The sequence below is a fragment of the Balaenoptera ricei genome, chromosome 6, assembly GCF_028023285.1.
Source record: "Balaenoptera ricei isolate mBalRic1 chromosome 6, mBalRic1.hap2, whole genome shotgun sequence".
Lineage (NCBI taxonomy): Eukaryota > Metazoa > Chordata > Mammalia > Artiodactyla > Balaenopteridae > Balaenoptera > Balaenoptera ricei.
Window position 1 is genome coordinate 66,631,443 of NC_082644.1, and position 14,304 is coordinate 66,645,746.

Genomic DNA, 14,304 nt, shown 5'->3' on the forward strand with positions numbered 1-14,304 from the left:
ACCGCCAAGGAAGTCCCCACTCGCTTTCTAAAATTTTGATTTTTGTATTCAAGTAATTCCAGGTTTAAAGCAAGAGCGTTCTGTGTAAGGAGAAAAAGTAATATGTGCATCTTTAAAATAGAACGTGAGAAGATAGTAGTAACTGCTTTAAGGACCCATTAGTTCCTTTCTCCTCACTTCAAGCAATATGACAACTAATGGAATGATAAGTTCACTTTTTAGACATTCCCTAAACAGTAATTTTAAAATGTGTAGTGAGATTGTAAGGTCATGCTGCACAGCTTAGATTTGAAATATCTGAAGACTGTTTTCAGTCCCAAGGATTTTTTAAAATGAGGTCCCATTCCTTTCCTTTACTTTTAGCAGATGTCAAAAATCGAGAGGGTGGAAATGTTTTTCACTTTAACGCAAAACATGGATTAATTTCCAAAACAGGAATTGATATTAAGACCTGGGGACAGGAGTTTGAGAAATTCGAGTTCCACAAATCATCTCCTTTCCTTTTCCATGTGAACATGTTTCAGTTGGTCGAGTCCTTCAACCTCCTTTCTAGACTTCGCAAAATTCTAGTTTTATATTGAAAAACCGGCAGTCACAGGGGGAGGGAGTGTGCAAAGAGAACTTTACAGGATAGGATTTACTTTTTATACCTTCTTACAATTCACTTTCCATCGACGAAGGTTATCTAGCAAGCTCCTTCAGGATTAATTTTAGCTTTTAGCGCTAATAGGGGTCTCGCAAAAGAAATATCCTCTTGCAGCACCTCATTTTAAAACCCTTTCGGCCTCCCTCTCAAGAGGTGGCAAGCAAAGCTGCGCAGGCGCCTTGCTTCCCTCTTCGCTCCGCCCCTTACAGTCGGCTACAAGCTGATGACATCATTGGTCCGCGCAACCTACCAGGCCTCAGGGCCTGAAGCTGAGACTAAGTCCTTGCTTTCGCTTAGCGGGGCGGAACGTGAAGTTGGGCTGGTGGTGGTGTACTACGCATGCTCACCGTGGACCGCGACGGTGCCTCTTTCTTTGCGTCTCTCCACAGCTCGCCCCAACCAGGAGGGGGGGGTGCCTGAGTGCCCTCCCCCTTCTCTTGCCCCCGCCCAGCAGGGCTTCTAACTGACAGTTGTCGCCGGGCCCCGTCCGCGCGCCACCTCCTCCTGCCCGGGTCCCCCGCAGGTAGAGAGGGACGTGAGGGGGTGTGAGGGAGAGGAGGAGGAGCCCGAGCCGCGGCGGCCCTGTGCTTCGGCCCCCTCCGGGGAGGCTAGAGAAACCCCCCCCCTTCCTCCTCGCCCCCTCCCAGCCCTCTAGCCGGCCCGGGAGGGGGTGGGGCGCCGAGGCCGCGGAGGCCAAACCGGGCCTGGCGGGTGAAGAGTAGCCGGGCGGGGCGCGGAGGGGTGAGGCAGGCTAGGGCCGCGCGCGCGCCGCCGCCGGGGGGGAGGGGAGAGGAGGGCACCTAGGCTCTCCTCTTCTCTCCCCCCTCCTCCGCGCGCCATGTAACCCCGCCCCGCCGGCGGCGAGCTCGAGACCCCCGCGCGCACCGAGCCGAGCCGGCGGCTGAGGAGAGCGAGGCCCGATGCGGCTGGGGCTGCGCGGCGCAGCCGACCCCTGAGGAAGCGGCCCGCGCTCACGCGTGCCCCGGCGCCTCGAGCGTCCGCTCCACACCGCCCAAGCTGCGCCTGCCGGGGGCATGAGCGTGCCCGGGACGCCGGGGGAGATGGAGCCGGCCGGGGAGGAGGAGCGGCCGCCACCGGCGGCCGAGGAAGAGGACGACGAAGAGTTGGTGGCAGCGGCGGCCCCGGCCTCAGGGCCGGCCCGAGGAAGGAGTGCCTCTTCGAGGGAGAACGCGGACGACCAGGAGGAGGAGGAGGCGATGGTAGTCGGGGGCGGTGGCTGCACGGAGCAGGAGCTGACCTACGAGCTGCAGCAGGGTTACCGCATCCTGGGCGAGTTTCTGCAGGAGAAGCACCGAGGCCTCACCTCCCCCTTCCTGCAGCCCTTGGGGGGCGTTGCCACTGGGGAGGAGGAGGCGGCCGAGGGGCCGCGCAGCGGGGGCCGGGGCAGTCGCGCCCTCCGGCAGCAGCCCGGGAAGGGCATGTGTCTGCTGAAGATGGAGGAGAAGTTCGCCAGCGGCCAATACGTGGGCATCACCGAGTTCGTGGCAGACTTCAGGTTGATGCTGGAGACGTGCTACCGCCTGCATGGAGTGGACCACTGGATCTCCAAACAGGGCCAGAAGCTGGAGATGATGCTGGAGCAGAAGTTGGCGCTTCTGTCTCGGTGAGTGAGCCCCGTCCCTGGCGGGACTGACGGGCTGACACAAACACACCCTCGCACGTGTCCGAGGATGGGTTGGGCCAGGGGCCGGGGGGCGTCGCTGATAGGTGCTGAGTCGGTGCTGGAGAACCCCGGGAGGAGGAGCAGCGCTGGGCGGGGGCCCGCAGGGGTGTGGTGGGTGTGGGCTGAAAGAACCCGACGCCCAGACGTGAAGAAGCTGAGAAGGAAGCCGAGTCCCGAGTGCCGAAGAGCAGGTAAAGTTTTTAGAAGTAAAGTGAAATGGTGCCCGTAGGAAGAATTACAGGAGTAGGGAGAGGAAAAGTTTAAGTGGGATGGAAGTTGGCCCTGCAACTTTTAGGCAGTTTTGGCAAGAAAATTCTAAACGTTTTTGGAATGAAATACCGTTAGAAAATTAATTCTGGCTCATGTAAAAAGGTGGTTTCAAACTGTTAAAATAATAATTTTACTGCTCAAGTCGGCCATCGGAGATTTTATAGAGTGTAATTAAATGGCTAACAGTTACTGTGGCGTACTCCTGGTCTTTTCTCTCAGCTTCATCTGAGCAGACTGAATTTTTGCATCAACACAAAATTTTTAATACGTTTAGGTATTGGTATCTATTCTACCAGAAGTCACAGGCAGTTCAGATGGCACGATGCTCTTGGTTATACTCCACCCATATATCCAGAGTCAATTATTTTTTTTCGTAAGAGGAAATAATATAACACAGGAGGCTACTAAAATAAACGTATTAATTTATAATTCGGTAATTGATAATGAGCCAAATTAATTTCTCTATCGGAAATTCTTCAGGAATAGAAAAATAATTGAATGTTGTTGGAAATCGTGCTTGAAGTGAACCAGCTGTTTGACTCTTTACTAGTGGAAGTGAACTTGAACAAGTCACTTTACTTTTTTGGCCTCAGTTTCTTCATCTGTAAAATGGGCATAATGACAGTACCTAATTAATGGGTTGCTGTAGGATTAAATGCATTAATAAATGTAAAGTCGAAAGTGCCAGTCCCATATAGTTAGCCCAAGATAAGTTTTAATCATTATAATACTAGTAGTGATAGCTGAATAAAATGAATATTCTCATATCTGAAACTGGGAAGTGTACTAGTGCTTTTATCTAATAGCTTCTGAAAAGTCGTGTTAATTTTTTGGTCCTTGATTATAACTGTAATTTTAAAATAATCTAATCTGTCACTGGCTTCCCATATGCTGTTTTTGAGACTATCAGTGACTTCTTTCACTGAAAACAATGGTTAACATAGTGCTTGACTCATTAGGGCAGCTGTATTTAAACTAAGGAGCCTCTTCTCGAATCCATTCATAATGTAGGATTATTTGGTAGTAGAATAATTCCCAAGTTTGTCTTGTATATTACTTTTAATATTTTATTTAGCGACATTATATTTGTGTAGTGTGTTTGTTACTCTTGTCTCCACAGTGTTTTATAGTTATGACTCACATAAGAAACAGTCCTTTCATACGTCATTATTTTTAAGTAGTAAAATATCTTCCAAATTGATGTCACAAGATTTTAGACCTGGAAGAAACCATAGAGTTCTAGTCCAAGCATCTAGTTTTACAGATTGGAAACGGGTATTTAGAATGAGGCTGGAGAATGGCTGCATCAGAGTGCTAAGAAGTTGCTTATAGGTTTGAATAAATTACAGGTGTTTTCAGAAGCATTTTGTCAATAGTGTTTCTTAAGCCCTGCAAAAGAGCAGGGAGACTATTTCTCTTTACATAAAGGTAAATTTCTGAATGCTTTGAATCATTCCTAGTGACTAATGTTCAGAATACTGTATTCCCATATGATCTAATAGAATCCATACTTAGAACTTAAACTTAAAACAGTCTTTTGTTTATAAACATAATAATGTATTTCTGATGTTCTTAGTCCAAGAGAGAGAAAATTCTTGCAGTGTAGTAGCAAAAAGTAATGTGATGGTCTCAAAGCGATAATTAAAATTTTGACTTCCTCACTTTTTTTGTATTTGATGTATACAAACATTTTGTAAATAATAGATTTGACAAACCACTCTTGTAGACACTAGGAAATCATTTCTTTTTCTGTCCTAGCCTACAATCTGAGTCATTACTAAATAAATGCTTTGAGTGGGCACAACTTTCAGAAACCCATAGGTTATAACTGTTTTGTATGCAATTAGTAAATATAGATGCTCCAGAACCATATTCTATAGACTGGGCACATGAGTATGATTTTCAGCAAATAGGTGACTCAGATACCTTATTTATAAATAAGTGGTATATGGTGTTTTAGTAATAAAAAACAATCACTTAGATATTATCATTTGTTCTCTTTTTTCTTCTAGTATATGTTTGTAAGATATTGAATTAACCCTTATTTTGAAATTTACTGTAAGGAGAATTTTACAGCTGTTCCATACACTACTGAGCCTTTTAGTGAGCAAGAAATCACATACATTAGATATAGAGGGTGCCACATTATCATTACAGAGCAACCCAATGGCATTAGTACCTTGGGCACATTGTATAACTTAAATCTCAGTTTCTTCATCTGTGCTATGAGAGTGTTGATTGTACAAATATGTATCTGCCAGAGCTAGACATTCAGATCCCTGATATCAAAAGAGAAGTTCCCTACTCTTAAGTGGTGTATAGTTGAGTAGGGAAACAGATGCTTAAAAAGATGATGATTCTATAATGGAGTTAAAAGGTATAGAGATGTTTATACTTGAACTGATTCTTAAGGAAGTTGAAGATTGCTTCTGGATTTTTTTTGGAGGGTTTGAGAGGGGCATTCCAGAATGCTGAACTACAGTGAATGCAAGGCATGGAACAGCATAGTGTTTCTGGGAACTACAGGTACTTCGTCTGGCTGCAGTATGGTCTCTCCAGGGTAGTGTCTGCTTTCTAGGAGGTATGCAGGATGACCAATTGGGGAGAGGGAAGAAAATATCACAACTTTAGTATATTCTATTTTTGTTTTATCCTGTTAAAATTTCTGAATTTTTTGGTTTGCTTTTTGTGGTGTTATAATAGGACTACATGTGTATGATCTATAAAAGATTTATAATTTTATCATATTTAATATATATTAGTAATATATAGCAATATGTTTTATATATAATATTTGTGATAGAACTAGGACTAAGACTTAGCATATCTCGTCTCAGAGTTGTATTTTAGAAGGGATCTCATTCATGTATTTGGGGCAACTGAGAGAAATAACAATTAGCATTAGAAATAGGGAGAAAATCAGCTACTAAGTGGAAATGAATAGAAAGTACTTAATAGTTGGGAAGTTATGTCTAATAAGAATTTTTGCCTCTTCTGAATTTTAAATTATATTTTTGAAAGCTTTTAAATTTTAAAATATTTTTGAAAGCTTTAAGAATATTGCTATGTAGTTTTAAAAGCTTGTAGTTATAGAAGAGGCATCGATGCGCCAGTGACCCCAACAGTGCTGAACTTGAAATTTTAATTTTGGCCATTTAAAATAATATTTTGGTGAAAATAAACTTGAGTATTATATATCCTTGTTAAAATTATAGTTGATTTCTGAATTAAGTTGTTAAAAAGTGGTACATATAATGGGCTGTTAAAAAAAAAGTCTTTCTTAAAATATAGCTAAAGATTATTTAGTTTTGTAATTGCTTTTTAGTTGGGCATGAGAGTACAAAAGCATCATCATGAAGCCTCAAAAATTTTAAAATAGAGGTTTCCAAGTACAAGTAGTAATTGAAATACAAATGGATTTTGTGCACGGATTTTAATCTCCTCCTCAGTTAAATTTGAAATTTGTTGACGTGTTTATTCTCAATTAAGATCAAAATCCAGAAAGTAATTGGGAATTTTAACAAGGTGCTTCTTACTCCCTAGTAGTCCAACTCCCCCATCCCCACTGGATTCTGTAATTCTGTCTTTTTAATGTCAATATAAAAATTGGGGCCCTTTGGTAATAGAATCTGGATTTGCTTCTTGTTCAGAACTATAGAATGTTAGAGCTTGATACTCCATGTAGTTCTATTTATTATAGTTGCCATTCTTCAAAAAAAAAACAGTGCTATTTAAGAAGGTTCAGAAAATGTTTAAGTGCAGTGATGAAAGGATGAAGGATTTCAACTAACAAGACATTTATTGAGCACCTGCTTTGTTCTATGACTTAGGGGACAATTCCTGGCCCAAGAAGTTTAAAAAAGGGTACATACACAGTTATGGTAAACTGTAAAATGTGTTAAAACTGATTTTCAAACTTGTTCCATTGTCAGAACACCTGGAAGTCATGGGACTGCTTGCAGAATATCCTGAAATATTGATATATTTAATTGTATGATTTTTTGCTAGGGGATACAAAAGGCTTGAAACAAATTATGGAAGGAAAACCTTAATTGACGAGATTCTATCTAGTACCTAAGGTTTTTCTCCCTACAAACAGGGAGAACATAATCACTTTTGGATTTTTGATGGTACATCTTTGTTTCGATGCCGTCAGAAATCTGTGTCTAACTTGGCCCTCTGTAGGCTGTCTATATACTTGGTTCCTCCCTATCTGGGGTTCTGCATCCGCGGATTCAACCAGCTGAGGATCCTGTAGTGCTATAGTATTTACTATTGAAAAAGATCCGCGTATAAGTGGACTCATGCAGTTAAAACCCCTGTTGTTCAAGGATCAGCTGTATATTCTAAGCGTGCATACTCTGAGGACTACTGTGATAAGCTTTATTATAGTGTTAGGAGAGTGCAGAGGAGGGATCAACTACTCTGGGGAGGTGGGGAAGTTGGCATTGAAAAATACTTTATTAGATTGTATTCTAGAGGTCATAATTTTGGAAGGTGAGTAGACTATTGATAGGTGAAGTTGAGTTCATTAAACAATTATTTGACCTATGCTATGCTAAGTAGTATGTAAAGCCCTGAATTTACAATGACAGACATGACTTTATCCCTTACTTCAAGGTGGTAGGTAAACAATTACATGTATGGAAGCAGGAGAGTACAGCATATTCCAGAGGAATAGTTTATACCCAGTGGTTGGTTAGAGTGTAGGATGATGAGGTCCTGTCATGGCAGATAAGTCTAGAAAGGTAAGCTGGGACTAATTATGGAGGACCTTGTTTGCTTGCTAAGGAATTTAGAATGTAGGCAGTGTAGATTCATCATGGGTTTTAGCTAAGGGAGTGACATGATTTTACTAGTATTTTGAGGTTTGAAGGCTGAAATGGAAGGAGAGAGAATGGAGAAAGGAAACCAATTAAAAGGCTCTTGAGTTAATGCCATCAAGAGATAATAAGCAGTAGGAACAAATAATAAATAAGGTTACAAAGAGAAGTAAATTCAGCAAGTAGAAGTGGTATAATGGCAAACTATTGGATGTGGGTGTGATGGAGAGGATGAGGGCCAAAATAAATTTGAGCCCAGGTGATGGTGATGCCGAGGGAATGTGAGAGGAGCATGCATTTGAAGATGTGCAGCTCAGAATTATTAGAAGGCGGAATATGGAGCTCAGCAGAGTGACTAGGGCTAGGTTAGAGGTGTTCAATGAGGAATTAACCTGCAGAAGGACGATGGTTGAAGAAATGGGAGGGAATGAGATTGCCCAGGACAGAGTCTAGTAAAAAAAACAAGGGGACCAAAGGCACAACTTTGTGTAAGGATTGACTATCTTCAATTTGGAAAGATTAGAAAAATATGATTGAAGTGTGTATAATGTGTATTAAAAGCTGAAATACTTAATTGAGAAGAGACAGTTAAAGAAGCTGAAAAGAGTTTATTCTGGAATAAATAAAAGGTGTTAGTTGGAATACAGTAAACTTACAGACTTTAGTATTTTAGGAGATTTTGTTCCATTTGAAAATAATAATTTGGAAATGATTTAGATCTAATACAGTAAAAATGCCGTAATAGATTGTAGTGTGTTTTGCCTTAAAGTTCATTTCTCATTGTATTTGTGCCCTTATATTTATTTTTATTTCTAAGAAAAAAATTAGAGCAGGGAAGAGAAATCATGTTTTTGGAGAGAAGATTAGGTCCTTTTCATATTTGTGTTTTAGTTTTCAAATCATCTCTAGGCTCTCTCCACAAGGTTAGAGAACAAATAATAGCTGTTTTCATTTCCAAGGAACTTCCATAATAATATGAATCTTTAAAATATATATTAAATTACTTGAAGTAGTTGTTCCTTTTTTTTTTTTTTATAATGGGAAACACTAATAAACCCCAGTGGTAGTATTATATATAATCAAGCCCTTTGTTATATCATCTTCCACCCGGGACCCATGAATGTTCCAAAATTAATTGTGCTTAAAAGTCAGGATGTTCAGCATATACACTTTGCAAAAAGACTTAGGAAGACCAATGAAGTGTTAATAGTGGTTATTGCTAAGTAGGAAGATCTCGGGTATTTTTCATTTTCTTCTTTTAATTTTCTGTTATGTCCTAGATTTTCTATAATAAGCATATTACTTTTTTAGTTAATAAAAAGTTTTATTTAAAGGCAATTAGTATTTACAACTTTGAATAAGAATTGGGTTAAAAATGTGTATCGTCAAAGTTTTAAGGCAGTACAGTCATGTTAAGTGTTGTAACTGGGTGGTACAGCTGTGGATGATTAATTTTCCCTTCCACTTTCTACTTTTTTTCTACAATGACCATGTGTTACTGTTGTTATTTTTTATAATACCATTCAAAACTTAAAATCTACAGATTTTGTAAGTGCAGTTTTAAAGGCTTGGAATAGCTAGTGCTAAGAACTCACCCCAAACTTTCATATTTAAAGCTTTTGAGTAGAGCCATCTGAATGTACCTTCAGACAAAAATAACTCTCTGATAGCTTCTTTTATATCTCTTCAAATGTTAGCACATCTGGGGATTTAGACCTTTTCATTTCTGTCTAGGCATCCCTCTAAAAGATAAAAAAAAAAAAAAAGAAAAGATGAGAATACAGATTGAGATAAACCAATTTAAGGTAAAACTATTTACCTCTTGCTATACTTTGTAAGTACTACTTTACTAATATTGCTCTTTTGTGGGAGTTTAAGCCTTCTAAATTAGAATCAGTGAAAAAACGTTGCCAAGATATAATGCAAAAAGTGTTTGAGTTGCTATTTAGCACACGAAGTGTTTTGGGGATCTTCTCTTTCCAAAAGATAGCCCCCTTTCTCTTTCAGATACGTCTCATCTGCTAGATACCATTTCTTCAAATGGTAACATCCCAGTTTATAATAACTACAGTTTGGGTTTGCAAAAGCTTTAAAGGTAAACAGTTTTGTTTCAATTTTACAATCTGTACTAGCCTAGTACATTGACTTTGATGATAATGGTGTACATTCTCAGCTTTTTGAAGTTGAGATCAGAAAGAAAAATCTCTCTTACAAAATGTGCATGCAGGTAGAATATTGGATTTTCCCTGTGGCATTTCATGCTTTATGTTTTTAAACTGCTTTTCAATTTCGATGGTAGATTGCCTAACAAATACAGTAAAGGATACCAAGATTCTGCTAAATATACAATTCCTAGTGAATTCAGGGTCTATTCTCATGTTTGTTCTAAAAATAAGAACAAATCCATTTCATTTTGTGCTGAGAATAGAAATCATCTCAAAAACTTATTACATAGAAACGTTTTCCCTTAGAAATAGTTATAAATATAGATTGTTTCCATGTTAGCCCACAAGCCCAATTTTTTTTTTAGAAGCTGAAACAGCAGCTTTTTTTTTTTTTTTTTTAGAAGCTGAAACAGCAGCTTTTTTTTTTTTTTTTTTTTTTTATTTATTTCTGGCTGTGTTGGGTCTTCGTTTCTGTGCCAGGGCTCTCTCCAGTTGCGGCGAGTGGGGGCCACTCTTCATCGCGGTGCGCGGGCCTCTCACTATCGTGGCCTCTCATTGCGGAGCATAGGCTCCAGACGCGCAGACTCAGTAGTTGTGGTGCACGGGCTTAGTTGCTCCGCGGCATGTGGGATCTTCCCAGACCAGGGCTCGAACCCGTGTCCCGTGCACTGGCAGGCAGATTCTCAACCACTGCGCCACCAGGGAAGCCCCCACAAGCCCAATTTTTAACATCCGAATTACTAAAATTGGAAGATAAAAATATTAGAATATAATCAGTAAACAAAATTGAAAACATTTTTTCTTTTTATTTTTTTTGGCTGCCTCGTTGGGTCTTCATTGGGTCTTCATTGCTGTGCGCAGGCTTTCTCTGGTAGGGGCGAGTGGGAGCTACTCTTTGTTGCGGGGCACGGGCTCTAGGCACACGGGCTTCAGTAGTTGTGGCACGCACGCTCAGTAGTTGTGGCTTGCAGGCTCTAGAGTGCAGGCTCAGTAGTTGTGGTGCACGGGCTTAGTTTCTCCGCGGCATGTGGGATCTTCCCGGGTCAGGGCTCGAACCCGTGTCCCCTGCATTGGCACGCAGATTCTTAACCACTGTGCCACCAGGAAGCCCCTGAAAACATTTTATATCTCTCTTGAATACTTGTGCTTGAGGAAAAGCAGGTTTAAATTTGGCTCTCTTCCCACAGATAAACTAGTGTCCTGGTTCCCTCCTTTCTTCTGTTGTTGCTGCCTTATCTGCAAGGCTTTCCCTCTGTCTTAACCTTCTTTGTTTTCTTTCATAACATTTATTGCAACCTCACATATAATATGATTTAATTATATATCTTTTTCTTCTCTTTCACTAGAATATAAAATCTATGAGGGCAGGGACTTTTTCTGCTTGGTTTGTTGCTGTTTGACTTCTATAAATGTTGATTTAGAATTAAGTGGTTATAAGGTCTACAGGTAATTTTCAAAGGTGTTTCCCAGATCACCAGCGTAAGAATTGTGTTAAAGGCAGATTCCTTGGCCCCAGAATAGCATATTTAAATCTGTTAACTCAGAATCTCAGAGTGGAGATTAGGAAGCTACACTTTTAATAAACTCCATAAATGATTTTTATGTACGATAAAGTTCTAGAAGTGATACTTCAGGATATAGTAACACTGTTTCATGATTGATTTCCCATCAGAATCAAAATTTTTTCTCTCATTGAAGTATTTTTTTTATCATTGCTTTTATACTTGTCAACCTTTATTAGCATTGTATTTTGGGTTATAGAATGAAGGGAAGGTAGGAGAGAATTAAGAAGCAGATTCATATATTCATGTCTTCGTGTGGAATACAGCTTAAAGAAGTGGTAACAAGTGAGGGATAGTGTTGGGGGAGGGGTGAGGAGGCATGCTACTAAAGAATGGAAAGACCTTGGAAGTCATGTGTTTGTCATAGACTATTACACGGAGCAATCTCTATTTTAATTTAGAATTATGTTCAAGTATTCCATGAGTAATCCCTGTTACATAGGGCTAATGTGTTAAATAGTACCAAAATTTTAAAAAGCCTTAAGTTAAAGACCTAAGACTCTATTCCCGTCGCTTTTATTCATTTAAACCTATTTGTATGATTTTACATCATATATCAGCTGTGGATAATACTGCTATTCTTTGTGTCTCTCATTTGATTTTGGGGAGCAATGAACAGAGATCCAAGGTTAGCTCTCATAGCATTGCTCTGCACTATATCAGGCAGAGTAATGTACTAATTGACCTCATAGTCTTTTGGTTGATTTTTAAATTTTGTGTTTCTCTTTTATAGTTCAGTATGAGTTCAAGCCTTTATAAAGTTTAAAGTTTTTAATTAGAGTTCTAAAACATCCCCTACTCCATACAGTATGCAAAAGTGTGTGTGGGAATGTGCGCAGGTGCCTACATTTTAGTTTTTCTAGGGAGAGGGTGCAGAACTTTATTAGGTCAGCAGAGGAGCACAGAGCCAAAAAAAAGGTTAAGAACCATAGTTTTAAACCACAGAATTAAGAAACATCCAATAAATTATGATGATGTTTGGTTAGAGAAAATTCCAAGTAATAGAAGGAAAAATTAGGCCTTTAACAGAAATAACAGAATTTGAATAGTACCTGAAGATAACTATTCTTATGTTATGCCTGTGTTTATTCTATTAGGTGTTCAAAGAGACTTAACTCTATTAAGTAATAGTTTTGCTCTGCATTAAATTAAGAGGGAAAATGTCCTGGAAATAGCCCCTTTGGTATTCTAGAACTCTGAAAGAATTAATATATGGCTTACTGTACTGAAGATGTCTTAACTTTGTGAGTAAAGTGAGTTTAATTCTGGTTTTGCCAGTGACACTTGTGTTGAACTAGACATTGGCTTTCTTTAGAATTTCATTTACAGTCATTGGCCGTTAACTTCATCAAATTCAGAGCAATTTCAAAACATCTGGAGTGCCTTCTTGTCTACTTGTCTGTTTCTTTTTTCTATGTCTAGTGAAATCCTAATTATTTGCTGAGGCTCAGCTTAGATTTTACTTCCTCTATGAAGCCTGATACAGAATTAATTGCTTTTTTCACTGTATTCCGTGATTCTTTGTTTTGCATTTGGTTATAGCACTTAAAAAATTTATGGTAGTGATGTATCTGTCTATCTGTATTATGATGTTAGTTGTTTGGTAATTCTTGAACTAATGAAATAAATGAGCTAATAAAAATCAAATAAGTATTCAGTTATATCAAGTCAGAATTGCTGCTTGTTTTTAAAAGACTCAGCAGTCATCTCCTCAGGAAAACTTTGCACATTTCTTCCCCCCTCTTCTTTTCAGCTTGGGTTAGTTATATTCCTCTGTTCTTAACCCACTTTTCTGTATTCATATGATTTGTACTGAAGTTTTTGAATACCATGATACTGAAGTTATCTGTTTGCCTCACCAAAGTTTAAGATTTTCTTACGCATTTCTGTATTTCTAGAAGTGAGCTCTTCAAGTGCAGAGAAACTCAGTATGTATTAATTGGGTTGAATTCAGATACCATATCCTCTCTTAAAGGATGGGTACAGTATTTAAAAGCATAATAGAAGGTAGTGTATGGTTAATGTAGTAAGACAAGTACTGTTCCTTATATGCAACATATATTTACAGTGCTTATTATTTGATAGGCAGTGTAGAGGGATTCAAGATGAAAACGGAAGGACAGGAGTTGATAAACTAAGTTGATGTAGAGGTCATTCCAGGCAACAAGAATAACATATTCAAAAGTGCAAAGGCAAAAATGTCACTGTATATAGCTAGGGAATGGTCAGTAGTTTAGTTTGGCTAGAGTGCTAGTTATATATAGAAAAGTAATGACAGCTGTGACTGGAAGGGCCAGCTTATGGAGCCAGATCATAGAGGGCCTAATATGCTGTGCTAATAAAGAATATGATATTCCATATTAGTGAGTTATTAAATTTCAGGCTTTCACGCTAGACAGTTACAAGGGACACACAGATGAGATGAATTAGAAGAGAAAACTAACGTCAATTTGATTTTTCCCATCCCTTAATTTTCACCTTTTCTTAATTTTAATTTTTGATTTTGCTTCTCTTAGCAGATTATATAGAAATGTATCTGAAAAGATATGGTTTTTTTTTATTAGTCATCCATTTTATACACAACAGCGTATACATGTCAATCCCAATCTCCCAGTTCATCACACCACCACCCCCACCCCCCGCCACTTTCCCCCCTTGGTGTCCGTACGTTTGTTCTCTACTTCTGTGTCTCAATTTCTGCCCTGCAAACTGGTTCATCTGTACCATTTTTCTAGGTTCCACATATATGCGTTAATATACGATATTTGTTTTTCTCTTTCTGACTTACTTCACTCTGTATGACAGTCTCTAGGTCCATCCACGTCTCTACAAATGACCCAATTTCGTTCCTTTTTATGGCTGAGTAATATTCCATTGTATATATGTGCCACATCTTCTTTATCTATTCGTCTGTCGATGGGCATTTAGGTTGCTTCCATGACCTGGCTATTGTAAATAGTGCTGCAATGAACATTGGGGTGCATGTGTCTTTTTGAATTACGGTTTTCTCTGGGTATATGCCCAGTAGTGGGATTGCTAGGTCGTATGGTAATTCTATTTTTAGTTTTTTAAGGAACCTCCATACTGTTTTCCATAGTGGCTGTATCAACTTACATTCCCACCAACAGTGCAAGAGGGTTCCCTTTTCTCCACA

The 14,304-nt window shown here is 39.5% G+C and overlaps 1 protein-coding gene across 3 annotated transcripts in view; it reads left to right on the forward strand.

The window, feature by feature from the left end:
* The first annotated feature begins 1,596 nt into the window (after nt 1-1,596).
* Nucleotides 1,597-14,304, forward strand: part of BRD10 (bromodomain containing 10) — a 103,449-nt gene continuing 90,741 nt past the window's right edge. For all 3 annotated transcript variants that reach the window (XM_059924770.1, XM_059924771.1, XM_059924772.1), the window contains exon 1: nt 1,597-2,270. In XM_059924770.1, the coding sequence (XP_059780753.1) occupies nt 1,681-2,270 (590 nt within the window). In that variant the 5' untranslated portion in view covers nt 1,597-1,680. The remainder of the gene's footprint in view (nt 2,271-14,304) is intronic.